Source organism: Pseudopipra pipra, chromosome 8, assembly GCF_036250125.1.
Source record: "Pseudopipra pipra isolate bDixPip1 chromosome 8, bDixPip1.hap1, whole genome shotgun sequence".
In the NCBI taxonomy this organism is placed as follows: domain Eukaryota; kingdom Metazoa; phylum Chordata; class Aves; order Passeriformes; family Pipridae; genus Pseudopipra; species Pseudopipra pipra.
Window position 1 is genome coordinate 7,624,629 of NC_087556.1, and position 26,810 is coordinate 7,651,438.

Genomic DNA, 26,810 nt, shown 5'->3' on the forward strand with positions numbered 1-26,810 from the left:
CTGTCCAAGTCCCAAAAATTATAAATGGCACTCTCAAAAGCCTGAAGAGGATTGTCAGGTGTAAAAGTATAACAGGTATGATGCTTGTCTAGTACTGACAGTACAGATAAACATAAACTCACCCTCCAGTCAGTATCTACACTGATCCAAGTGGCCACAGCACTTGCACACAGCCCCAGCTGGGATGAAATCACCCACTGAACAAGGACAACCAATTCCCACGGAACTGGCTCTTGCTGTGACTGGGGCCACAAGAATGCCACTTGTGTCTAGGTGACATTCTCCATCCCTGAGGAACACAGGGTTTGATACCTATTTTTACTGGGGGGGGAAAAAAAAATCCACCCCCTTTTTTTAAGCTTCTGAATAAACTGGAAGTATGCTTTATATAAGCCTAGAGATAGAGCAAAAAATCGGTGCCTACCTGGACTAAAGAAATGAGACGCCAAAGTTCTGCAAAATATTTGTAAACACAGAACTCTGGGCTCTAATGCTTTAAATACAAGTATAGTATCAGACACTGGAAGAGATTTTGGCTCCTAAGAAACAACATTATTACTGTCTTGCAAAGTCTTAAAAATTGTATAGTAATTTATCTTCTCAATTTCAAAGGGCAATATATTTTTCCTTAAAAAAGGAAAAGAAAACATTAACTTTAAGAAATTCCCCCGCCCCTTCTCCAGAATAAAGAAATATTTACATAGAATAGAAAGCTAAAGTTACACAACAGAAAATGATGGAAATTCTTCTCAACAGCCTTCATTTTGCCAGACTCCTGCCTTCAAGTGGTCTTTTATTGCTCCTATCCTCAAATTCCTCACTCCACACTTTGGCAGGGTTTCCCCTCTTCAGTCTCTTTGTCCAAGGCTATACCAGCAAGCCTCCAGCTTTCTTGCTACTATTGTGTGCAAAGCTCCAGTAAACAAAATAAAAACCCCTCCAAGCAAAAACATGTTTGTACCAGTGCAAATGCATCTACACTAACTTTTGCCAGGCGAGAAGGATTTCAAATAATTAAGCCATTTAACTGTGTAGGGCCCTCCTGCAATTCAGACATTACATTTAATGTCTGGAGGAGCTCTTCAGACCACAGCTATGCATCCAGCTTGTTTACAGGATGAACAGCCTTTACTTAAGTCACAAATACCACCACTCTAAAAATAGCCAGACAACTGGGCAACACCAGGGCAGATGACAATCATTCTTAATAAGTGGCTGATTAGGATCTGAATAGCCCAAGAGTATTACTGAACTTGAGCCATTCAAACAAAAACAAAGAGACCCAGCATTTTTAACGGACAAGTTAGGAAAATATCGACCCCAAAACTACCAGCAAAAACACATTAAGCTATATGAGAAGTTAAAATAAAAAGAGAAAGTAGAGTGAACGCATGGAAGATGGTAGTTTCTCATCTGAAAGGGCAAGTACATTAATCACCCTACAACAAGAAGATGAAACATAGGCCTATAAAACAAGTGAGTTAAGCAAAAAGGTCAAGGTCAAGTAAGGCTTCCTGTTAATATGGGGGAAAAGGGTAATTGAATTGAAACAATTTATTTAAAGCTTTTAAATAAATTAGGAAATATTGTGTGTACACGTTGCAGAAGTAGATATTCACTGACCCAACTAGATGGATCGGTAATAGCCAAGACAGACTTAATACAGGCTCAAAGTATTGCCATGGAGAAGAAACACTAAGGCTAAAAGCATTCAGCAAATGCTCACGAGTACATGCAAAGTAACTTGATAGAACAATAAAGTAAATTCATCACTTGGGCACTTGTTGCTGTTGGCTTATCAGTTTAAAAGAACTCTCACCCTCTCTCCAATGCCCCTCAGTGCACTTACTTCATCTCCTAGGATCTAAACCACAGAAGAAAAAAGGTACTCATGTATTAAGGCAGAACACAATGAATCATTTCCTACTGCAGGCTGCTGAGTATCCTCAGATATCACTCAAAAACATGGTTTTGTTTTTTTTTCATTTGGGATTGTCTTTTTTTTTTAGTTGAAATTAGACTTCAGCATCATCGTGTCTGAACGAGATTTCAACTGGTGAACTTGGGCACAATCAAAAGCCGACCCAAAGCATCATGGAACTGAACATGGGCTGCAAGCAATTAATAGTGTCTTCAGAGCAGACAAATCCTGAGGCTCTGGGCATTCTAGGGGATCTGTTTGTTGTGGACAAACAACTGATTATGAAACGTCCCTGGGAAGAGCTGCTGCCTATATGTGCACACACACTTGAAAGACTCTTTGTCTTCTCAGAACTTTTTGACTCTTAACTTTCCCACTTACTGGCATCGAACTCCAAACCATCTTTAGAAGAATTTCTGCTCAACTCAGAACATGAGAAGGAGGCTGAGAAAAAGCAAATACTTGTTGCACTGCTCCTGCCACAGCTCCAGGGAAAGCAGTATACACACAACCCCTTTAGACCTTTTACAGTTTGGTTGCTGTTCTTCAATCACCCGAGAAGCATTAACTAGGAGAGCATTGCTTTTCAACCCTGCCCTGCAACAACTGTGTGATGTGAAGCCTACAATCCCTCTCTCCCTCCTCTCCACCATTTATAGCATTGCACTTAAAACACACATTTACATACACAGGCAGACATACACAGATATTCACAATGCAGAGACTGAGTAAAGACACTGACCTTACCCACACAGAAACACGAAGAAATGCTGTGCAACCTCTGGCAGAGCAGAGCAAAGAACCTTGTTTCTCAAAGATTTCAGTGCAGCTCAAAAGAAAACTTCAAAATCTGCAACGGGCTACTTCACATAAAATGGCTCCTTAAAGTGAAATATGTTTGATGTACCATCACAAATGAAATGAGATGCACTTGTACATTAAATCAGAGCTGAAGCCCGCATTTGGGTCTCTTAGTGGCTTTGAAACAGCCCAGCAGAACACTGAAAATTCATCTTCAGAATGCCCAGAATTAAGCGAAAATTAGCCAGAAACATCAGATAAGCTTTAAAAAACAGATTACCTGCACCTATGTTTGGAGAAATAAACTACTGATGACTGGATTTCGGGACCAGTGACAGAAGTTGAAAAGACTTCTCTTAAAGCATAAGCAAAGAGGTAAGACAAGGAAGAGGTAACAGATCTTATGGCAATTTACAGTAACACATCACAGAAAAGTGACCAGATTTGAAGGGGAAGGCCAAGGTGGAGAAGAAGAAAACCTGAAAAGAAGAGATAAGAATGAATTAATTGTAGTCACCCAGAGACCCCATTTGAGTTACACAATTTCAGTTTCTTACCACCACAATTAGCTTAAATTCCTTATTTTATTTTTCTTAAAAAGGCATTAGGGACATTTTGTAAATGCAGTTAGCCACCAAAAGGCAGACACCATGCTGCAATTCTGTTGCTTCTTGGGCAGTTGCTCTCCAGCCTTTAGCCTAAGCAGCCACCCAAAAAAGCAAGGCAATCTCTCAGCAGGACACAAAGTCTTTTATATCTTGTTTTCTTCAGCATGGAACCAATGAATTCACACTTCATTACTTAAATGTCTGTTGCTATTGTATCTCAAAGCACAGACACAGAATCACAATCCCTGGGAAAGAAAATAAGAAATAAAGGGAAGAAAATAGCTATAGTATTATAAGATAAACTTGAGAGACGACATAAACAACCCACAACATTCCTATCAAAAATAACAACATTGTATCTTCACTGCACACAAACTCATACTCAGGGTTACCATTTTGATGCATAAGCCATGAGATAATTTTAGTTTCTTACACCAACACTCTCAAAAAAGTCATTGTGACTGTGTTTTGCTAAATAAAACCCAGCACCTGACTTGTGAGCATAAATGGACACCTCGGGCTCAACCTTGTTTGCAGTGCTCCCACTTCCAAAGCCAACTACACTCCCTTTGCACCTTCCTGCTCCCTGATTGCTGGACCTTTTAATGTCTTATTGCTCCAACTGACTGCACTGTGTGAGCTGATTTTGATAGAGCCACTGGGAAGCATCAATTCTGGGGCTGGGCCAGGAGGATGCAGCGAGTCTGTAGTGAAGACTAATGCACTACACACACCTGGGTGAACAGGACAAACAGAACTGTCCTCTTGAGAACAGGGTGAAATGAAATGTTATCAGAAATATAGAAACAGCTGGTTCTCAACAGGACATCAGACATCTGGTGACTAAAGACAGAGACAGCTAATATAATATTTTTGGTCATCACAAATGCTTTATTACTTTCTCTGCTTTAATATCACACTGTGAAATGAATTTCCCCAGAAAAGTTCTCTCCTGGATTATTATGCTTTCAGGGATTGTTTCAACCATACTCCTGATGAACAGGTAGGGATTTACGTTTGTGTGTTTTGTTACTTCTAAATAAACAGAAAAATTAAAAGTCCAATAAAGAAGCACCTGAACAGTCTTCTTGAGAGTCAACCAAGTGGCAACAGCTACACAAAGTACATGACAACCATTCATATTTCAAGTCACAGCAAGGCATTATCAGATCATGCACTGTGAGCTCTAACAGAACTTTTATTACTCATCTCGAGGACATGATTGACTGTACTTACTTTTTCTTACTTTATAATAAAAGCAAGACCTGTGTATGTAGAAAGGTCTTATTGCTCATAAATCCTAGTGACCAAGTATCTGCACCTGGGGGGTGCCAGGGCACAGAGATGTGACAGACAGGCATGACAAGGACTCACAGCAGCACAATTCAGTAAAACCCTAGTTTTACTGACAATTCAGTAAAACCCTAGTCTAACACTCCACAGTAATATTGATTTAATGGCTTACTAGGCTCTTATGAAGGGAATTCTAATACAGGCAGATCATATTCACTACCTATTTTTAATCTCCACGTACCAGATAAAAATTAGATTGCTTACAACAGGTAGGTACTAACGAAGAATATCCCCCTTAGCTCTTTTTGTGAAGTTGTAAGAGGGCAGTCATTTTCACTGAGATATAAAGGTCATTGTCACATACATTCCATCTCTACATTTTGGGCTTGAAATGTGAAATATCAATATGTATTTAAAGTTACAATAATATTAAGTGTATGAAATTTGACTTGAAAATTGCTATGTTTGTTATCAACTAGTTTCTGCCATTCATTGAACAAGATTATTTCTTTTATTATTTTTTAAAAGCACAAGGTGAATAATTTTTTACAGCCAGTATGGGCAATGTACTAGCTTTCCCCATACATCACTGCTGTGCAGGCTGTAGTCTCCAGGAAGAAAAAAAGCAAACAGGCAGATAGAGGAACTAGTGTTTCTATCTTCCTTCTAAACCCACTTGTGATGCACCTAATCAACAAAAAGACTGGCCCTTTGGTGACAACTATTTCTAACTATTAAAACCTTCTAGATGGTTTTATACAAACAATTTCTTAAGTGAATACTGAATCACACATTTTAAGCATGTAATAATTCACCATTTCTTGGCAATATTCATATGACACTGTAACAGTTGTATATCTGACATGAAAAAGGTTATTCTTATTCACAGATATTAAACTGTTTTCTCCAGCAAGACTCACAGATTGCAGCTGACCTGGGAAGAGAACCTTCAACTCCTAAAGGACAGTGACCTACTCAGAAAGCTTTGCTTTTGTTTTTAGGGAAGGGTTCATAGCAAGTAAACAACTCTGCCCACACTGTTTCCCTGCAAGGGTAATTTCTTTGTGATATGCTGACAAAAGAAAGAAACAAACACAAAACCACCAAACACCTTAAAGATGTCCAGTGTTGCCTTTTAAATCAGGAAATCATTCCTGAGCTGTTCTCAGATGAATTTTCTCTGCATCACTTCTGTCCATCACTCTCTCCACAGTATTAGAGCAAGAGCAAAACTCCCCTCTGGGAAATGAATCACCTGCAGAGCTTCTCTGTGAGGTGAGTTTCAGCAATCATTCTGAAAAATTGCTTTTCGTGTCCCAAAAATTGAGTTTAAATAGAAAGATGAGAATCAGAGTAAAACACTATCTCACTCTCCAGTTTGCATATAAATGCAGTGCAGAGCTGATTGCAAGGTATCTGCTAATGGCTAGAAGCTCCTAAAAATCCAAACCAATACATCGACTAATTGCAGTTTTCGCTGAATGATTGTGACAAATTTGTACTCTCAAGTACAATTACAGCAATAAGAGTTTATATTACTGCATTCCAGAGCTTGAAATTTCAGTTTTTATTGCAGTTACTGCCAAGCACTCTGACTGGATGTTAAGCCCCTTGATAATTCCCTTCATATTACAACTGTGTTTGTATTTTGCCTCTCCCTTATCTGCCCAAGTATAAGCAAACTGCTGTTCTTCACAGAAAGCACAGCAAGTCCTGATTAAACACAGAAAAGCTCAAAAATCTTGTTCATACACTTCCTACAGAAATGAACCAAGTTCAAATCACTCTTTCATAAGTGTACTTAGAAGTACAATGCACATCTGGTGGCTCCTGTGCTACTCAGAATTCGTTTCCTTAAAATATTCACCAGTGTCACCATAAATGTATTTTATCTTCCCCTGAGACAATACAAATTAATGATTTTACAGTTCCCTGCAGAAACAGCACTCATGGCTACAGTGGGCTCACACACACCCCGGAGCACAGAAAAATTGACAAGGCAACAACAAACAAGATAAAAGGCTCAGGCAAATGTGACTTTAAAAGCTTTCTTGGTTGTCACCTACACTGCACGCAAAGGGGGAGAATTAATGGATGGGTCTGGTTTCTGAAGTGGCTCGTGTAAATAACTCCAGTAAATGAAGGATTTGCTGCCAGCTGCTGGCACAAGGGCTGCTGTGGATCTGTGCGTGTCTAACTGCTCAGATCCAAGGGATTCAACACCAACTCCTGTGGCCAAGTTTCAAATGCCCTGGGATGGTCTCTTCTGTCCATTTATTTATTGCAAAACAGGGAGGAGTCATCTCTGCCTGGGTCAGCTGCTCCAGAAACAAAAGAAATAAGCGAACTTGGGATCTGAACACAACGGTTCTTTAATTTTTAAAGTACACAATTATAGGGTTTGGGGGAATTTTTCTTCAGAACATAAGAGACAGTACACATTGACAGTTTCTCATTTACAGAGAAAGTTAATAAAAAACAGATGGAGCTCATAATACAGCAACTGCAATACATGCTGTAATTAATCTGGCATTCCAAACAATAAACACAATGTCAGCAAGAGACTCACTTTAAATATAAGTCAATTATGGATTGATTGCCTCAGTAACACATTACAGAAAATATTTACCATTTACAAACTTGTGTTAGGGTAAGCAATCATTAAACTGCAACAGGTAGTCTGTAGGTTAATTAGGAAGCTTAGCAGTGAGTACCTAAGGTGACTACATAGAGAACTATTAAAACTACAAAGATTCTTTCCCCCAATATATTCACAAGCCAAACATCCTAAACACAAAAAACAGCAGAATTTTTCCAGCTTTGCATCTCACCCTAAGGGGAGCAGCCACTCAGCAAAGACTGGATAATTTGTGTGCATGCATTTCTGGTGCCAAAATAAGCCAATATTGTCACTCATGGCAAGTTATAAAAAAAACTAGACTAGAAGGTACAAACCTGGGTCCCCTGCCATCCACTGGCAAAACTGGCTGGGACACCACAGCATTCACCTCTTGCCTTTAAACACCCAGGCACTGCTAATGGGAGAGTACTGGTTCTGAAATAATACAACTACACATGGTTGAGTTTGTGGCAGGAACTTAAACCAAAAAAAAAAAAAAAAAGCTAAAATATTCTGCAGAGTCTCACCTGTGAGGAATGTGCACCCACACACACACACTCTGCCCCAGCACTGACTCACCCCCCAGCTCTTGCCCACAGATGAGAACAGAACAGCAAAGGACACCACTTGCAGACACAGATAAAGGAACTGCAATTTGGGCACTCAAATCTAAGTTACCAGATGTTCATTTTCAGCTGCTGCTGATGTTGGCAATGAGTGGGGTTAAAGTTTTGTTTACGAAAATAACAAAAGAGAAAGAAGCAGAAAATATGCAAAAAATATCCCTGTCTGCCATTGTAGATTGGGGGAAAAGAAAAAAAAAAAGGAAAGAGTGAGTTTCTTAAAATGTCTTCCTTTGGACTGATATACTACTTACACAGCTAAGTAATAATCTTTAATATAATGAGTCAGCTGATTAAAAGCATAACCAATTTTGTCATAAGCTTTTTTATCTTTGTCTGGCATTTTACCGATAATTCATGCTACAAGTGGCCTTCTCTATAGTAATTTTTTGGTTTATTTTTTCTTCCAAACCCCTCACTCTGGAATCAACTCCATCTTTACTTACAGAATCCAAAAGTCTGCTCCTCTCCCTAGTGCACCCATGTGCACCACTGTGGCTTTTCTAAAGGGATTTCTTCTTGCAGCATCCCTCAGTAAGCATCTGAATTGGGATCAGTTCTTTTTTTAAGAAGTCTCAGAAGTGAAGGACTAAGCTATTACAGGTGATCATTTAAGGCACCTTTGTGGCAGGATCTAGTACATTAGAGCACTGTTGATAACTATTTAATCTGTCCTGAAAAATCTCCACTAGTAGGGACTCCAAAGCCTATGCAACTTACTGCAATAATTATCTTTGTCCTTCAAGAGGAATCTCTAAGACAAATGTTTGTGTTTAATCCTGACCTAAATAGACACTGATAGCAATCACCTTTTTCCTACACTCACATAGCCTTTTTGCTAGCTTATATATAACATTACATTTTTTTTAAACTCTTCCCAATTTGTGTTTTCAAGTATCTCCTTTGCTTTCCCCTGGATTGTCTCCAAACTGAGAATCAGCATGGGTAACTGCTATGATTTCACAGATGAAACCCCAGCAGTACTAAGTTGCACAAGATAGATATTTCTATATATTATTTACAACCCAGTTTGCTTTATTCTCTATCGATACAGCATCACACTCCAGTGCCTGTTTCCTCTGTTGTACACCACGAAGTTTAAACCCCTTGAATACTGTGTACCTGAGGTTTCTTCTCCAAGCAGCCTGTATTGAGTTGCCATTACTGAGTTGTTACTCATTTTCCATCGTTCCTTCAATTTGTTTTGAGCGTAAATTGTGTTCTGTCAACTCGATGCCACTTACAAATTTTATAAATACCTACTTTCCCATGAATTAACATTCAATGAAAAAGCTGCACAGTATGGGACAGAGCCTGAGAACATCACAGAATGATTTAGGCTGGAAGGAACCTTACAGATCATCTGGTTTCAACCCCCTGCCATGGGCAGGGACACCTTGCACTACTCAGGTTGTTCAAAGTCCCATCCAGCCTGGTCTTGAACATTTCCAGGGATGGGGCATCTACTGCTCCTCTGGGCAACCCAATATCTAACAGAAACAAAGATGCCACATTTCAATCATTCTAAGGATAGAAAGTCACTGGACTTATTCTTAAGTTTCAGACAAATCTCCAGCAAGCAGAAAACAAACCAACAAATACTGCACCCAAGCAGCTACTTTCTGTGGGTACTTTCCACTCACAAAGAGCAAACACTCCTTCTGACTGCTCAGATTTCTTTGAAGTGACCCAATGCACATCTGCAAGCAAGTCAATTCACCTCTGGAATCCTCCACATGGCAGTACCCAGAGGCAGAAGAGCTAACATGAGCTTAGCTGCTCACTGCACTCACTGCGAGAGAAACGGGAGAGGAGAACTATACACGGGAATGCATTTTGCACATGTCTGGCTTCACAGAAACACAAATTTCCTCCTAGAAATCCCAGGGAGAGCTATTGGGCATTCGAGTATTTTAAGCAAGTTCCACAAAACATTTCCGTGGAGCCCAACATTTTCTGAGCTTAGTTTCTTGGCTATTGCTCTCCTCCAGTGTTGCAAAATCAGTGAGTTTACATTATTTGGCATTGCACTGGACACAAATCCAATAAGCTGGATGAAAGTTGCACTCAATATTAATCCTTTTTATTGCTGTTTTGGTTTACTTGCACACATTCTGATTCTGTTTTGTGATTTTTTTAGTAGAAATTGCCAATATCCTCAAATCCCATGGCCAAGAAACTAATGTTTTTACATTCCCAATATTTTAAATCATACTTATGTTTTGATACAAGAAAAAAGACATCTGTTAAATGTCTAACAAATTGCAATCGCAGTCATCAAAAATTGCATCTTTATGGAAGCTGCACAAAGACATTAGGTGAGAAAAGTGACATGTTAGGTATTTAATCACTGCTCTAGGACAGGAATGGACATGCACATCAATACAGCAGTGTTTACCAGCTTTCACCCAGGATATTCATCAAGGAAGAATCTTGTGTGTAACTTCCAAGACTAGGATACATATCTGAAGTTCATGAACGCCTATGAGCCCAGGGCTGGAATCCTCCTCTCCACTTTTTATTGGACACATTTTCACCCGGTCCTGCTTGTGACATCTTCCTCTTTTCACCTCTTATTTGTCTTCCCACTGTCTTCACACCATCTTTGTCATTAACTCCTTATTCTAATCCTTCGAAATCCTCATTTCTTTAAGACTCCCACTCTAATCTCATGTTTCCTGCCACTCCTTTGCTGAACCAGATCTACCTCTTTCCAACTGCCTTCACTTTGTTCACAGCCTCTCATTTCCTTTCTGTGTCTCTCACTTCCCCCATTTCACTTCATTTCCAACTTTTTCCTTTCCCACAGCTTTCCTCCCATTAAAAAGAGCTCGTTTGCCTTTTCCTTTGACAGGAGTTAATACAGGGAGTACACATTTGCCAACAGTCCTTGGTTGATGAACACTGCCAGATGGTGTTGGTCTCACCAGTTAAACTAAACCAATCCCACAGCTCCAGTGCTGCCACACAGCCACAACTACCAGTTATCAACAAACATTTGCCATAAAATAACATTTTCTAAGTGCTAGAAATCTGGGGGAAAAAAAAAAAAAAAGTCACTGGAACACTAGTTATGCCCTAGATTTTGTTCTTTTTAGATCTGACCTGCTTTACAGGAAGTGTTGGTCTTGCCAAACAATCGAGGAATGAAATGACTAGCACAGTTCATACAAAGTTAAGTTTGTAGAGATGAAAAGTTTAAATTATAGCTATTTTTTCAGATATTCCCCTTCTACTGCTACTCCAAAATATCATATGATTCAAATTATAGTTTCCAGAGGAAGTAATTAAAGATACTAGAACTTCTATCAATGATGGTTTTGTATGTTTGCACTCGATCTTTGGCACAGACTCAATCTATATTTAGACTACAAAGCATAAAGAATGTTTGAAACCAAAGCAACTACAACCCCCCCCCCCCCGAATTTCATTTATAATGTGAGATTGGCAGAGATAGGATAACACTCACATAACACTGCAATTCTAGACAGTTTATAGGATTTGCACAGGTTTGGAGAGAGGAATGCACCAGGTGAGACACTGTCTCTCTTTGGGTGAGAGTGGTCTTTGGAAGGCACCTACAGAAACACTGCATCAAGAAACTCTAAAAACGCTACAATTTTTTTTGTCAGTTACAGAATATCACACATTAGGTATTATTCCTTCAAGGTATTGTTCTCCCCAGTAATATCTGTGGGCATATGAATTTTTTTCCCCTCCAAGCTGTGACAAGACCCCGAAGTAGATTTCTGCTGCACATCTGAGTTTCTCTGAGCTTTTGAAAGCTGGAGTGTTCTGGCCTCCTCCACTCAAGCCATTTTAGTTGCAAATCAAAACAAAAATTTAAGTGATTTTTACTAACCTAACACATCAGCTCCATTCCCTGACCAATGCTTAATGTGTAACTGATGTGTTTAAATTGGCAAACTCAGTTTTTCGTGTCAGTGCCATATGTTTGCATGCAATAACATTAGATTGGAATCAAGGACTTCTCAACATCCCTTGAAACCTTCAAACCACTGTGATTTAAACACATAGAAACAGAAGTACATTATATTTAAAGAATGGTGAAACATGACACTTGATCTTTCTCAACACTTCTCCAAATAAACCCAGGAAAAAGTACACGGTGATAAACAAAACAACAAAAAGGTACTATGGACATTTGAAACCAGGAGTTCACCTTCTCTTATGGAGAATACTAAAGAGGATGAACAATCCCTTCTCTAAAGAAAAAAAAAAGGAGAACTACCAGCTAACAAGCAGATAACACACAGCATTACAAGCAGATGACTCCAGCCAGAGCTGTGCTCTAAAGCCTGACAGACTGAGATAATTTCTGTGTCAGTTAAGGATTTGACCAGTATCTTCCATATTCTGATAATTGCCAGTGAGGATAATGCAGGATATTACGAATTTTCACCATCTTATTTCCTTTGAAAACGCATATTTGATTTACCACAGCCCAAGATCAAGTCAGATAAACCAGTTTTAAGCAATTCAGAGGACACAAATTAGAATCCATCATAATTAGAGAAATAAAATAATCAAGCAAGTACTTCATCTTTAAACAACTTTGCAAACAAAGCTATTCTGTATTACAGATTATTTAACTATTCAATTTTGTTTCACCTACATTGCATGATTTAAAAAAAAAAAAAGGTATATAAGATGTCCCATTTATCAAGTTAATGAATTTTTACCTATGGGAAAATGCAAAATAGCAATACTTTTGCTGTAGAAAGGTCAAGCACAAAAATAAATTTAATGCCATTGTAAGGAACACAAAAAACTCAGAGTTTACTAGATCTTGTACCAGATCTGACTGAAATTTTATTTTATGAAGAAACTGCAGAGATAATTTCTTATCTTCCCATCCCCCAAATCCTGTCAGCATTTTCAAGAAACATTACAGAGCACCATTTATCTCCTGGCACGAGTAACTTTCAATCCCATTGCAGAAACACACGCGCGATTCAGCTACTTCTAAGATATGACCAAAATCCTTTTTAAAAAATCTACTTATATACACAGTTATCAGCTGGACAATTGCATAACAGGGTGAATCTTTTTTCCTGGTCTCAGTGAGGTCAAATAACAGCTGCAAAGGAATTTTGCTGCCCACAGAAAGAGCTGACACAGAATACCCAAACCAATGGTTCTGTTGTCATGGGCGCCAACAAGGAAAAGGCATCTAAATGCCAAGATTTTTGAGAAAACCTTTACTGAGCTGGTACGAAGTCAGACCTACAAGTTTATACCTTGGGAACCAAAACCAAACAGCTTTAGGAAAAGTTCTGCTGACAAAAGAGCCCTGGCCTCAATAGACCAGGGGCCCCAAATGTCCCCTGTCTGTGGGCTGGCCATGAGGGCACGCCAGGCTGGAGGGCTGGGCTGCCTAGCAGGTAGCTATGGAGGCAGAGGCACAGACCCTAGGCACGCAGCAAGGCAAGGGAGATAAGACCACAACTGTGCTGTTTACCAGCTCTGAAAACAGTTCTGTCTTCCCTGATTTTGTTTCTCACAAAAGCAGTTACTACCCTTGCCTCCCCGCGTGCTTGGAAAATGCACAAAGTGCACCTTAATGGTTGCTCACAACTTATGGGATAAAGTTGTCCTAGGGGTATGTGATCAAAAACTACTGTGTCTACTGCTGTTACAAGAGGTTGCCTCAAACTGATGCACTAGGACCCTGTTTCCACTTAGAGATTGGGAAAGACACATGAAGTGACTTCAAAGGCTCGTCTTTCTGCTGCCCTCTGTGCAGGCAGGTGAAGAGCTCCTCTCCTGAGGGAACAGGTGCCCACAGCAGAGGCTTCAAATCATCACCTCCACTCACCTTACTGAATCAGTTAACTCACAGGGCACTATTTCCTCACCTGGAAAGGTGGGGATCCACACCAATGAGGGAAGGTACCCAACAGCCCCATGAGAGCCTGAACCCATCCTTGGATCAGCAGCAGCAATGGAACTGCTGGCACAGTCCCAGCTGGTGTACAGTACATTGCTTTCTGGGCAATTGGAGCCTACATTTCCCTTGATCTGCACACTGAAATCACTGCTGAGAGTAAACAAATTAAAATCTGATCATGAACCAGTACAGAAGTTACCTCTGTTTGTAAGTGCTTAAGCATCGAGGCACTTCAGAACACACTTTTCTGCATCACTCTGCATCCTTAGTTAAAGACCACATTACAGGCTGTGGTTGTTCAGGAAAGGACATCACTCCATAGGTTTTGGTTCCTATCAAGAGTCAGGGTTCAGCCTTGCAGGACAGTTGGCACAATTTGCAATAACATCTTAGTGGAAGAGAAGCTCAAGTTCATACAAAAAATTCCACGAACCACTGCAGGTCTCCAAGGACCTGATTAATTTTCCCCACCATCTTTTTTTTAATTGGAGCTTCAGGCTCTAAGCCAATTAAGTGGCTATTCATAGCACTGAATTTAAAGGTAGGGAAAAATTAGTTGATACATCCCACATTCACTCTCTTCCATTCTATCAGTTTGTTTTGGTTTTATGGTGGTTTTTTTTTTTTTCTAATTATTGTTACTTAAAACATCACACAGAGATGAAAGTAGGTCAAGAGCAGGAGTTGACCAAAACTACAAAAAACTACCATTACATGTTTTATTAACAAGCCTGAACTGTTTGATAGTTCTGTGATGCTCTGTGATGTTCTCAGGTGGGGTTGACAGCATTTAAGACTTATGTGCAAAATAAAACTCAGTGCATTACTGCATTTACAGAAACACAAACTATCCATTCCTTTTACAGTAATTTATGGTAAAGGGTATTTTTCTTTAAGATTGATAAATCAGCGACACAGATAAGTACTGGGAAGCATAACAAGCAATTCCAGCACACAAAGCTCTGTTTTGCATTATTCACCACATTATTTTTATGCAGTTTTAGAGGTTATATATGGCTATGAATGAAGAGATTGCAATTTTATAAGTGAGTGAAACTATAAGAGGACTTGCAAAACAAATATTTTTATCACATGATTTACATGGGCGTACTTGTTACAAAAGTAGCAGAATTCACTTTTATATTCAAAGACTTAAGATCCTATCAGGTGTAATAAGAAAAAGTAGCCTTTGTAAGCAAATGTTTCCATGCAACTTCAACCATCTCTGAAAAATATACAACCTTTAACTTCTTTGGAAAACAAACACAGCATTAATTAATTATCCTTGCTGAGCTTGAATTCAGTAATTCAAATACAAAAGCTGATATTATACTCCCTCATTTGCACAAACAGCACACATAGCCAGGTTAACCTGACAGGATCAACTCAAGTTTAACACAGAACCAAAATAGGTTTGATTTTCTTATCTGGTCATTTTTAAAAACATTTTATACATGAATTAAAAAAACCCCACCAAAACAAAAAACGTAACAACAACAACACCCCCACAAAAAACCACAACACCTTCTCCCCCCCCAAACAAATAAAGGCCATAAACCCAAGCAATTTCTTTTTCATTCACTTCTATTAACACTTTCAGAAATGGTTTTATGATATTGTACCATTATTGATAATGTAACCATTACTGAAAGCAACACTCAGGGACAGAGTTTATTATAGAAGAACTCTTGCTGTTTGAATCAGTGGGTTTGCATATCCCTGTACTGGGTTCTGGGTTGTAGGGATGTTGTGGGGTTTATTTGCCTTTTTTTGCAGTGAGTTTTTGGTTTCTTGAGGCAGATTTTTTTTCTGATCTAGAAATCCAAACTAACAAGAAACTACACCTCTATGGCTACAATCAAAATGAGAAGGCAAAGATCTTGGAGCTCAGCAAGGATAGTTAATAGATGCTGTGTTGCCAAAAACTGCAGTTTTTTCCACAGTAGAGCTAGTTCTAAATTACTTTTTAACAAAATTAAAATCAGACATAATATATATGCATTGTGAAAAAGGGAAAAAAAGCTAATCTCTTGAGCCCAGCATAATGAAGTCATTTAAGGAAAACAGAGAACTAAAAAGCTGTGTTACAGCTGCAACTATATTAAGCAGGGATAATATGTATATGTAAAGACTCAGAAAATAAAAACACTGAAGATTTTAAAAATAAAGCAATCCTAACAGTCATTATTCTATAGAGAATCAATAGAATCATTATGCTTGGAAAAGACCTCCAAGATCATCCAGTCCAACCTTTGACTGAACACCGCCTTGTGAACTAAACCACAGCACCAAGTGCCACATTTACGTGTTTTCTGAACAATTCCAAGGATGGGACTTCCCTGTTCCAAGGCTTAACCACCCTTTCAGTGAAGATATGAACACACACACATATACAGCATAGCATTTTCTATTTAGGAGTTATCCACAACAAAGAAGCAGCAAATGGCCTAAACTATCACGCAATTTTTAGTGACTTTTATTCTTGTTTGACTAAACTCAGACTTGGCCAATTTCTTGGGGAACATTTCAGGTTATATAACTGCACTTTGCAAACATGCCAGCCTCTGAAGTACACCAAGCCACCTGGTACTTAGAAGAAAATTAAGTATGTAACTAACTTAAAGTTTAGTAGCACAGACCAAAGCCCGTTGAGCTTTTCAGCAATCCCAGACATAATTGAAAGCAGACAAATCTATTCATTTCTTTAAGCTTTGCATTTATTACAAAACATCATCAATGCAATGAGACAGAATCTCCTGAAGCAAGAGTCCAAAACCACTTTATGCCACACAGGCACTTTTATTCTACTCAAAGTTTCTCAACTGCTGCCTCATTGAGTCCATTGCTTTGCTTAGGGGTGTTTTGGTTTGGTGAGGTTTAGGGTTGTGGGTTTTTGTTGGCTGGTTTTTTTTTTGGGGGGGGGGGGAGGGGGAATCTAGAGCCCTCCAGACAAACCAGAAGAGGTTACAGCACACAACTGTTTAAAGCTCACACAACTCCTACAAAATAATGCTGTGCAAGATTATTAATTCTTCCATTATCACTGATATTTTATAATAAAATATTGGGTTTGAACATTGAGCATTGACAAAGTCATACTTGCATCCATTAATATACTGAAGCAAACAATTTGAGGTGTTACCCACAGGCTTTTTTGCACCGTGTTTCACTGATATTTCAGTGTGGGAGAAGCAGTCTCTCCTTTGCACAAATGTGGGAGTTAGACCAGCTCCAATACCAAGAGCAATGCTGCATAACAGGGATGCACTTATGTTTTAAGAAATGATGTAATCTCTCCATGGGACACGTGTGTAAGTGATGAAGTGCCTGCACAGGGGACACTAAGCTGGCGAGCACAACACTGAACTGCTCATATGGTAACCCACTGTATATCTTACTGTAAGAGATTTAGCACTGAAAACAGTCTGCACTCTTTTCAAAAAAACGATTGTGCTGATAAACTGAATTGGGAAAACTAAGTATGTCTGAAGAGAGAAAAAATACACTCTCTGAAAAGCATAAAATCAGATTTGAGATTTATCAGAAAACCTGTGGCAAAAGAGGAAATAAGCTGGCACTGTATTTGCACACTTTCATAAGGCTGCACAGCCTGACACTGCAGTTCTTTCTTCTCTCCCTCCCTATTTCATCTGAAGATATGAGCTTCAGCTTTTATTACAATACCAGGAAACAACTGAAAGTTGATTTAGAGGTCTGAAGCAACAAACATTTTAGCTTACTCTAAGGCAGTAACTTGCATCCAAGTTTGGCCTTGAGTTCATCATGCACTGACATTTCTATTTTAACAAAAATAAAAAAATCAGCCTCTAGCTTTTATCATAATGCTCAAAGTGCTAAACGACACTCCAATAAATGGGAGTGATATTTTACTAATTTGGCTGAAGTCTCTCTGTAGAGTTAATTGCCTCAAATGTGGTATTACAGCTGCTAACTGCATTGTGCATATTACCTTTGCAGTTTAAGATGCAAAGAATAAAATAGTGGAATCTGTTTGCAAGATAAGTTGCAAAAGGCAAAACTTACAGAAAAAGTGTGAAACTAAATTGCCAGGCAATGAATGTCAGCAGTGCCCAGTTCTAATTATTGCTGCCTTCTTTCCAATGTCTTTAGTACCACTGTGTTTCCTCCTGCTATTCTCCTTGGATATAAATTTCACATGCTATGCACTTGACTTGAGTTTGAGATTTGCTAATGAAAAATAGCAGGTAGTTAATGCTTTGACAACAGAAACAAGTTTAAATTTTAAAAAGATATTAAAAAATGATGAAAGAATGAGTAAAAGGAAAAATCAGGTGAGGAAAAAGTAAAAGACACCAAACATGGACTAGATTTTCACTAACCAACTAAAAACGCATGATTAACAAGAGGAAAAACAAAAACAAAGAAAAAGCAATATAAACCCCCAAAAAACCAGAAATGGCAAATGAAAGGTGAAATAAAATAAGAGCAGCTCAAAAGAGAAGGAAAAGAAATAAGTTGCTAACTTCAAGAGATGACATCAATAAAGAGCTGGAGACTAATCTGAAGAAAATAGAAGAGGAGTGAAAATATGGGAAAAACAGTAAATGAAAAAGAGCATGAGAAGTCCTTTTTAAAAGCAAATGGTGAAAGAAACCCCAGAGTTATCCCTGCTCTGTAAGTTCAATTTACTTTGCGTTTGCCTTTACAGCTTTAACTTCTCAGAATATCTCTCCCTGCTCCAACTCCCTGAACGACTTCCTGCCTAGAGCAACTAAGTTTTCAGGAGCTGATGTGATTCTTATGCTGGGACACATGGATTTAAAAATAAAATGTAGTCAGGAATATGAGTGAAATATGAACTCTCATTTACCCATTTCCTAAAGAACACCTTAAATTACCATCAAAGGCACCGCTGGTGAGTAATAAGATGTTCACCTGCTCCCAGTGCATTCAGCATTACAGGTCCATACAGACATGTGGGGAAACAGGCTGAGGATACAGTGAGGGTGGAGGCAAATGCACAAGGAACTCTCCCTCTCCAAAAATAAAAAATTATCCACGCTTAGTTTTAAGCCAACCTGGTCCCCCCATGTGGCAATATAAGCACTAGTGACAGCACAGCAGAAAGGGCTGGACAAGAAGAACAGGACAGGTCAGTATACTGGGAATGGAGAGGGGGGAAAAAAAAACCACATTAGCTTATGTCTGTCTGGAAAGTGTTTGTGGAACTACAGCATCTGACCATTTAGGATTTGGCAATCTACTGATACTTTTATACCACTGAATAAATCTTTAAAAGACAATTAACAGCATTCCTAAGGGACAGTAACTATAACAGAGTGAAAAGGTCTGTTGAGAGCAGAAGTTACTGTCTCAGTTTGATCTTTAACTCATTTCACTACAGAAGACCTCAAACCTCCAGAACAGGAGGTTTTGGTACACCCTGAACTCCACAGCTCCAGTGCAAAGCAGAGCAAAACGTGCCAGTGCCCATTCTTTCATTACTGATGGACAGGAATCACTCATAAAAAGCTTTAAATTGTTCACTTCCCTCTCTAAATCCTAATGTTATGGGATTTCTTTGTCAACCTGAACAAATGGTTTGCTTTAAGATGCTACTGGAAGATTTATATCTGCTTGTGTTTTGTAAACATTTATTTCAAAATACTTTAACCCTCCTCACCCCTCATCACTGGAGCAAGACTGTAGCATATGGTGTTCATTAAAACCAGGAAATTCCTGTTTGGCTCTTACGAAACTGTTGAGAGTAGATAATTGTTTGTTGGTTTATTTTTAAATTCTATCTTTGCAAAGTCCTATTTCAGAAATTTCACATTAAACGATAAATTTTAATTGGCAAAATTTTAAATTTTGTATTTGTTAAATCCAGACACTAGTCTTTTGCAAGTAAAAAAAAAAAATCAGAAAATATTTATCAAGTGTAAATTAATGAATTACCACTATGATACTTAATATATTGCATTTTGCAATCATCAATTTAAAAGTTGTAATCCATAATTAAACAAAGAAACAAAACAATTTGACAACTTACAGGTCATCTACTCTTAGTGCTCCAGCTTCATCATAGCATTTTTTTTTCTACAAGATCACAAAAGGATTCTGGGTCTTTTGCAGAACTTTATATCCTTGCTGAACCTTACACCTTGTCTGCAATTTCAATACCTTTGTGTTTCCATTCAAAAGAAAACATGTAGTCTGTCCTTATTGATTTGTCATCAGTGGTGTCAAATGAAAAAAAAAACTGTCAACAGCAGTGAGAAGAGCAACACATTAAGCCCCGAGTGTTTCATGACAGACTGAACAATATCACAGAAACAAAAGCAAAACTAGATGTGTTTTCCTCATTATTGTTTTTCCCCTATACTGGGAGGAGAGCTGTGAATGACCAAAGGCCACAACACACACACACACCCCCAGAAAGTGAAGCTGCAAAACTGTATGAAAAATCTGCTATCACTTGATTATGACAGAGGACAGCACTTGGCTGGGGTACGAGGCTGTCCATCCATCCCTGCAAGCTTCTCCCTTGCTGGATGACTCAGGCACTCAGCTCCCAGCCCAAGGGACAGGGAAAAAGCATGTTCCGAGTTCAAGTCCCTGGAGGGGACAAATAACAGCCAGTTATTTGCTGCAGACTCTCCTCTCAATCACAAAATGCCATTAAGTGAAGCTAGAGTATGTTAAACACTTGGAATATTTTCCCCTACATAAACAGCTGCTGTAGCTGCAAATGGAAAGTTACAGAATTGCAAACAATTGGTACCAAGTGTTAACAGAACATATAAACTACATTTTATTTCACAAGAAATAGAAACCTTTAGGTTAAGGGGTTCTTTGTGCACACACTGTAATTTATTATCTTAGGTGTATATACACACAATTTAGCAGACCAGAGATAGCCAGAGAGTACAAGCCTTAACTCTGGAGCCACCCTGAAATCCATAGGCATTTGAAACACCTTTTTTAATAGTAGAGCATATTGCTAAACTGTGTAGTTTGCAGCCCATCATTATCTGAAGTTTCTTTTGGCATAAAGACTTTCCAGGATAATCATTCCCACTGAGATACACTCAGTATTGCCCAGCTGTATTATGTGTTCCCTTCCTTCAATTTTCAGTTTTATTATCAGCTCATAACTCGTAGCTCTTTTATTTCCCTTGGTATCCAAATTCATTCCATATACTGAGAGAGCTTCACCACATTATCTTCTACTTGAGATCACTAATAAATTCACAAATTAATCTACTTAAAAAGCTGCATCTCAAAGTACCAATAAAAAAAACCATAGACAGACACCTCTCTTACCCCTCTTTTCATGGCCTTTCATCCACCTTTCATCTTCAGAAGTAGGCTCACTTAAATTTAGGGAAAAAAAAGGTGCAGGTACTGCTTTACTTCTTCTTTTCTCCCCTCAAAAGAAAAACAAACTCTCATGCCTCTGTTCCCTGGGGAGCTTTAGCTGTGCATCAATTCACAGCACCTCAGGCAGAGTGTGCAGAACACCACAGGCAGAACACAGGTTTGCACTGACTACAAATGTTACTTCCACACATTAATGCATACATAACATCTTCATTTTTTCCAGTCTGAATTCCTTCCCCATTTTCCCTGCTTTAGTGAGATTTTTTTCCATGCAAGTGGGGGAAAGAGAATTAAATCAATTTGGACTTTAATACCATGTGGCAAAGTACATCAGAGACTGAATCTCACTTTACACCATAAAAATGTTATTAATCCTGCACCTTTCTAAGGGATCATTTTTCTTCCCATAAGACCTTCATTTACAAAGGTTATTAGCCCACGTCTCCACCTACACACTCTTAATATAAGGTACAGAGAAATCATTTGATCTCCACTTTCTTGGGTTTTAATGTGTATCATCCTGAACAGAAATACAGCCAATGGTAAAAATCACCCCCAATTTCATTTTTTCATGGAGAAGAGAAATGAAGCATTCCTTTCATTCAGTCACAGCTATGATTCCCTAAGAACAGAACAAGGCAGCTCATTTCCAAAGGAGATGTCCCAGACTGTGTATTTAGTTCACACCAACAGGCTGGACTTCCAAAAGAAGCATGGTTTAAAACACATAATACTGGTCATTCCTTAGAAACAGCTCCAACTCAGGTTTCCTAAAGAAACCAAAAAAGCATGCAGGCTGTCTCTGCCAGGGACACAATGAGTATTTAATGTTCTGCTGGGCTTGACCAACACACATCTCTGTACTCCACAGCAACAAACAAAAAACCCCACAGAACACCCGCTAATTTGCAACGTTACCAGAAAGACTGACTTTAGCTGCTGTAAAATAAGGAAGCTGCTCCAATTAGATGCAGAATCATACAGCAGAAAGCTGCATAATTCTATTTTAATTCTTTTATTTTTATAATTCTATATTTAGCACATGCTAAATACACTAAATACAACAGTATTGATAATAAGGTACTCGTAGAACTGCAAACTCCTTAGAATGGGTTTGTATATCAAATACCTACATAAAGCCAAGATAACATCAACATGAAATTTCTATGAAAAACAGACTGAAATGAAAATATTTCAGGTTTCCAGTACTGATAAAAGTGACTCTAAAAATAAATTTCTTTATTCTGTGGTTTTACTACTATAACAACTCCTCCCACCCCATAAAAAGAACAAGATAAAATACCTTTTTTCGATTTTGCTCCAATCTTCAGTTTGGATGGCCAAGCAATCTGTGTATTTGTTTCTTCCATAATCTGTTAAAACAGAAAGCAGTTATGCAAAATTGAGTTTTTATTGTTCTTCTACAAAGTCATAAGTTGCTTTTTAAAAAAAGATCTTCACCATTTTTAAGTTTGTTGGTTATTATTACTTATAAATAGCACAAGCCATTAACTATATTTCTGGTTTCCTTGAGAATTTTTGTCTGTTAATAAACAGGGCTGAGTTCTGATCACTCCAAAGAATTCCAGAGAGCAAACCCAAGATGCTCAGCAGTTTCCATGAAGTTCAAATGAGCACTACTACCTACAGCATCTCCACGTCCATCTCAGAGAGAAATTCAAACCTTTACAATTCAACAAAAAATTTTCTTTAGTTATCTCAACATAGTTTACAAGTAAAGCCTATCAAATTTAAATTGAGTCCTTTGGGCCTCCATAGGTCAAGGTATATCAGTTTGCCTCACCTTTACCCAAAAGCAGTTTTTCATTATAAGCTTACCCAGACTTGACAATTTTTAATACTTAGTTTAGCTGGTCAGAGTAGACATTTGACAGCATTTATCATGACACAGTGTACAACCTTCTGTACATCTCTAACCAGCCAACAGGGAAAAACCCTTCACACACACACACTCTCTCCTACTTTGAGAGCCATGCAGTCATTTGGCTCAGAGTTGACTTATTCTGTTGCTGCCTTGTTTCAGTGAAGTTCACCACCCTATTATGGGCATATTATACTGCAATTTCATTCTGTCAGAGTTACAGTGCTTCACAAACCCTTCTAGTGGTGAGACAAGGAAAGGAACTGCAGGACACCAAAGACTTCACGTACATGAATTGAAATCCAGCTCTAAGAAGCTCTGGGCATGTCTACAGAGACTAAATACCTTCTCTTTTATATTGTGATGTCATCATCAAGCATGGTGAGATCATACCTCTCACCATGAGATAATGAAAACAATTAAAATGTCGAAATAATTAGAAAAAACACTTCCCAGACAAATGCTAATGCATAAAGAAAACAGCTAGAATACCAGTAAATTTTCCACAACAGTAAAACTCAGAACTAAGGCAGGTTTCTCTAACAGTTCAATTCTTATCTTCTACATCCAAACCCCCAGGACATCACAACAACTTCCAGATTAGTACGCCATGTGGAAAAACTGAAAGTGTCAGCCAGACTTCATTATACTATATTTTTGGTTTCAGCAACTATGGGATAATAAGTTACAGCTGAAATAAAACATTTCCAGGAGGGTGAAATTCATCAGCAACATACATATACTTTTCCCAATTTTTCAATCCAGATGTTAAAAAAGCTGTTTCAAAGAATTCACTTGTCTCTGACAGAAGGCTTTGGGCCAGGATTACTCTCAGTTGTGCAACAGGCAACAAAATACACAGAAAATTGGAAGGCATTAGCTAAAAGGAGGAGAGAGATGCTAAAACAAAGAATGGCGCAGGACTGAGTTAAAGAAGATCCAACATAAAAGGAACCACAAGAGAGGAGACAGAAGAGGAATGAATGTCATTCAAGGCAAGTGTTAGATCCCATCAGTCAATAAAGACTTCTATCTTAAAGAAATTAAATCCTCCCCATTTCTGATGCTAAACTAAAATAAAATGAAAGCCCACAACTTCAGAGATGCACATTCTGAGGACATATGAGAGAGATGCATATGAGATCTTCAAAGGAAAAGTAGTCTGACTGGCAGCCACTGAGATTTGGCCATCTAATATCCTTAAGCTCTTTGGAGAAAGCAATGCTAAAAATTACCACATTAGACCAAAAAGGCAACTCAGTCTGGTCACTACAAAGACAAATTTATCTCCTGTTTTAGACAAGCAAAAAAAACCAAAAAAACAAAAAAACCCAAAAACAACCAATCTGGCTGCATTTAAAGTAAGAGCATTTATTGAAGTATCAAAATGCTCAGTGTGTGCTGGCTTTCAGTTCCAAGCTGTAACCTTTATGATAAATCAGGGCTTTAATAGGAACCTTTAAGAACAAATTCAACTATACTGCTTGCTTTTTAAACTATTATCATATTTATTAGGTATTTATTGCAACAGCAGGAGCATCACAAAGCTCTAGATAACAAGGAACTGAGTTTTTACTAGAGCAGTTAAACTTGAAAGTGAAGATCATGTTGAAAACTGCATCAATTTTTGTTCTGTTTTTACCATTCCAACCCAGGCACTTTTAAGTGCCAAGATTTTTTTTTTTTCCCCCTGAAACAAATTTGGAATCATTCCATGAAAACCTCAACTGCATGTTGCAATGGGAACAGCTTCATTAGTGAAAACTTGGTGTTATGCCACATGTCCTGATAACAGCAGTTATCAAATGAACAAGACAACTCACAAGTGCCATAGCTGTAATACATGCATTCCAGTTGTATAACTACTTTAGTTACATAACATGTAAAGAAAATTCAGCCTGGGGATGACTCAGAGTTCATCATCTCTGCAGAACTGCATCTCTGCTCAGGCTTCCCTTATTTTCATATAAAATAAGTGATGGGGTGAGCACTAACCTGTACTTGCTTCACCTTGATGGATCAACTGACCAAAGGGAACAGGCATATTTGGCAGCAAGATTTAATCCCCCTAGTAAATAATCTCAGGCTCCTTCTTAAAATGAGGGAAACCCTAAGAAATTGTCTTTCTACAAGTTCCTTTCCTTCCCTTCCCCCCAGAGAAATTGCAGTGTTTAGGAGCAGAATTACATAAGAATTACACTGTTCTCAGTGAAGAACAAACAGAAGGTGACAAGACACTGGAAGACACCAACAGAACAAGTAAGGCTGTACCCTGACCCTGACAAAACTGGCCCTAGTTGCAAATTATTGGGCCTTCAAGAAAAAAAAAAAAAGTCTAGCTGTGAGGCAGCTGGAAGACAAGCTTTTGGCTTCCTTGTATTCCAGCTTGAATAGTTTATAGTTTAAGCACTTTGGGGAGTTTTTACATTAAGACAGCAAGAAATTATTGTTTCTTATGATGTATTTTTTTAGCTGATTTTGGATGGAAACTGGAATGCCCTGAATGCAAAAAAACAACCAACCAAAACTCCCCCAAAGCCCAAAAGCATTTCAGAATTCAAAGGAAGTATTTTACAGGCAGAAGATGAACAAGAACAACATATCTAACAGACCTTTATTCATTTTAAAAAAGCACATTAAATCTAAGTACTATTGTTTATAGTTACTGTTGGTAAATCAGCTATTTTTGACCTTCCCACCTTTGGGATTTGTGCATCTTAGCCTTTACTGTTGGTAAATCACCTATTTTTGACCTTCCCACCTTTGGGGTTTGTGCATCTTAGCCTTTTCTGCCTCAGTTCTTATTCACAGTGGGGAAAAAAAAAAAGGATCAGACAGCAACCTGCATCTAGTAGTGGGAACCTGCAATTTTTTTCTCAACTTTAGCTCAATAAGCAGCTCATTCCAACTGGAATGACAAAAGGAACCCTCAAAAAGGCAAATGTAACTGGCAAAAAAAAAATAAAATCCAGTTTGTATTTCATCAATGGAAAACCCTTCTCTTTCAGGGGAATTAGCTTGTTCAGTTTAACCTTGCTTGATACAACAGAAGATGCATACACCATTTCAATACACAGAGTACTTGGACAATGAATAAGCATAGATGTTAAAAACCTTATAACCACTTAAATTATATCTTCAGAACAGGTACATGTTTATCTTAATCTGTATGGAAGAATATATATTTATTTTAAATTTACAATAGGGGGTTTTTTAGATACTTTGAATTTTTCATGTAATTAAAAACCCTAGAAAGTAATCAAATTGTATGCCCACTGGTTGTTTTTTATTTCTCTGCCCATGTCTTATTTTTAAGAAGTTTCTTTTCTTCCAAGTTTGCCTACAGTTTCCTCTGTGCAGGTTGAAAACAAACAGAAACACCAGATTTAGAACAACACCATCAATGGCACTAGACATTTACACTTAAACATTTGCAGAGCTGCAGAGGTGCCTTATTTTCTACTGCCAAACAATGGAAATCCTGAGGGAGGACCTAAATTCTGTGCTACTTGGAGTTTTCAGACTCCATTTCCTGTCAGCAAACCCTGCCCATGAGCCTGCTGACAAATGCTGACAGCTGAACATCTTGCATGAACTATTTAGCAGACCAGTTCAGTAAATTATACAAAAGAAAATTAAGCTGAATAACTACAGGTGATCACGTCCACGAAAATAAAAACCATGGTCTCTGGGACAGCATAAAACACAGCAGTGGATGAGAAATAGGGAACTAAGCACTGATTCAACAATTAGCCCTTTTGAAAGGGAACCTACACCTCTGGGGTA

General features: G+C 38.3%; 1 protein-coding gene across 4 annotated transcripts in view; it reads right to left on the reverse strand.

Moving 5' to 3' along the window:
- Positions 1-26,810, reverse strand: part of BICC1 (BicC family RNA binding protein 1) — a 102,528-nt gene that overhangs the window by 31,146 nt on the left and 44,572 nt on the right. For 3 of the 4 annotated variants that reach the window (XM_064662408.1, XM_064662410.1, XM_064662409.1), the window contains one exon: positions 22,446-22,515. In XM_064662408.1, coding sequence (XP_064518478.1) covers positions 22,446-22,515 — 70 coding nt within the window. Of the gene's footprint in view, positions 1-3,002; positions 3,114-22,445; positions 22,516-26,810 lie in introns of those variants that run through there. The other variant, XM_064662411.1, reaches the window with a different exon arrangement.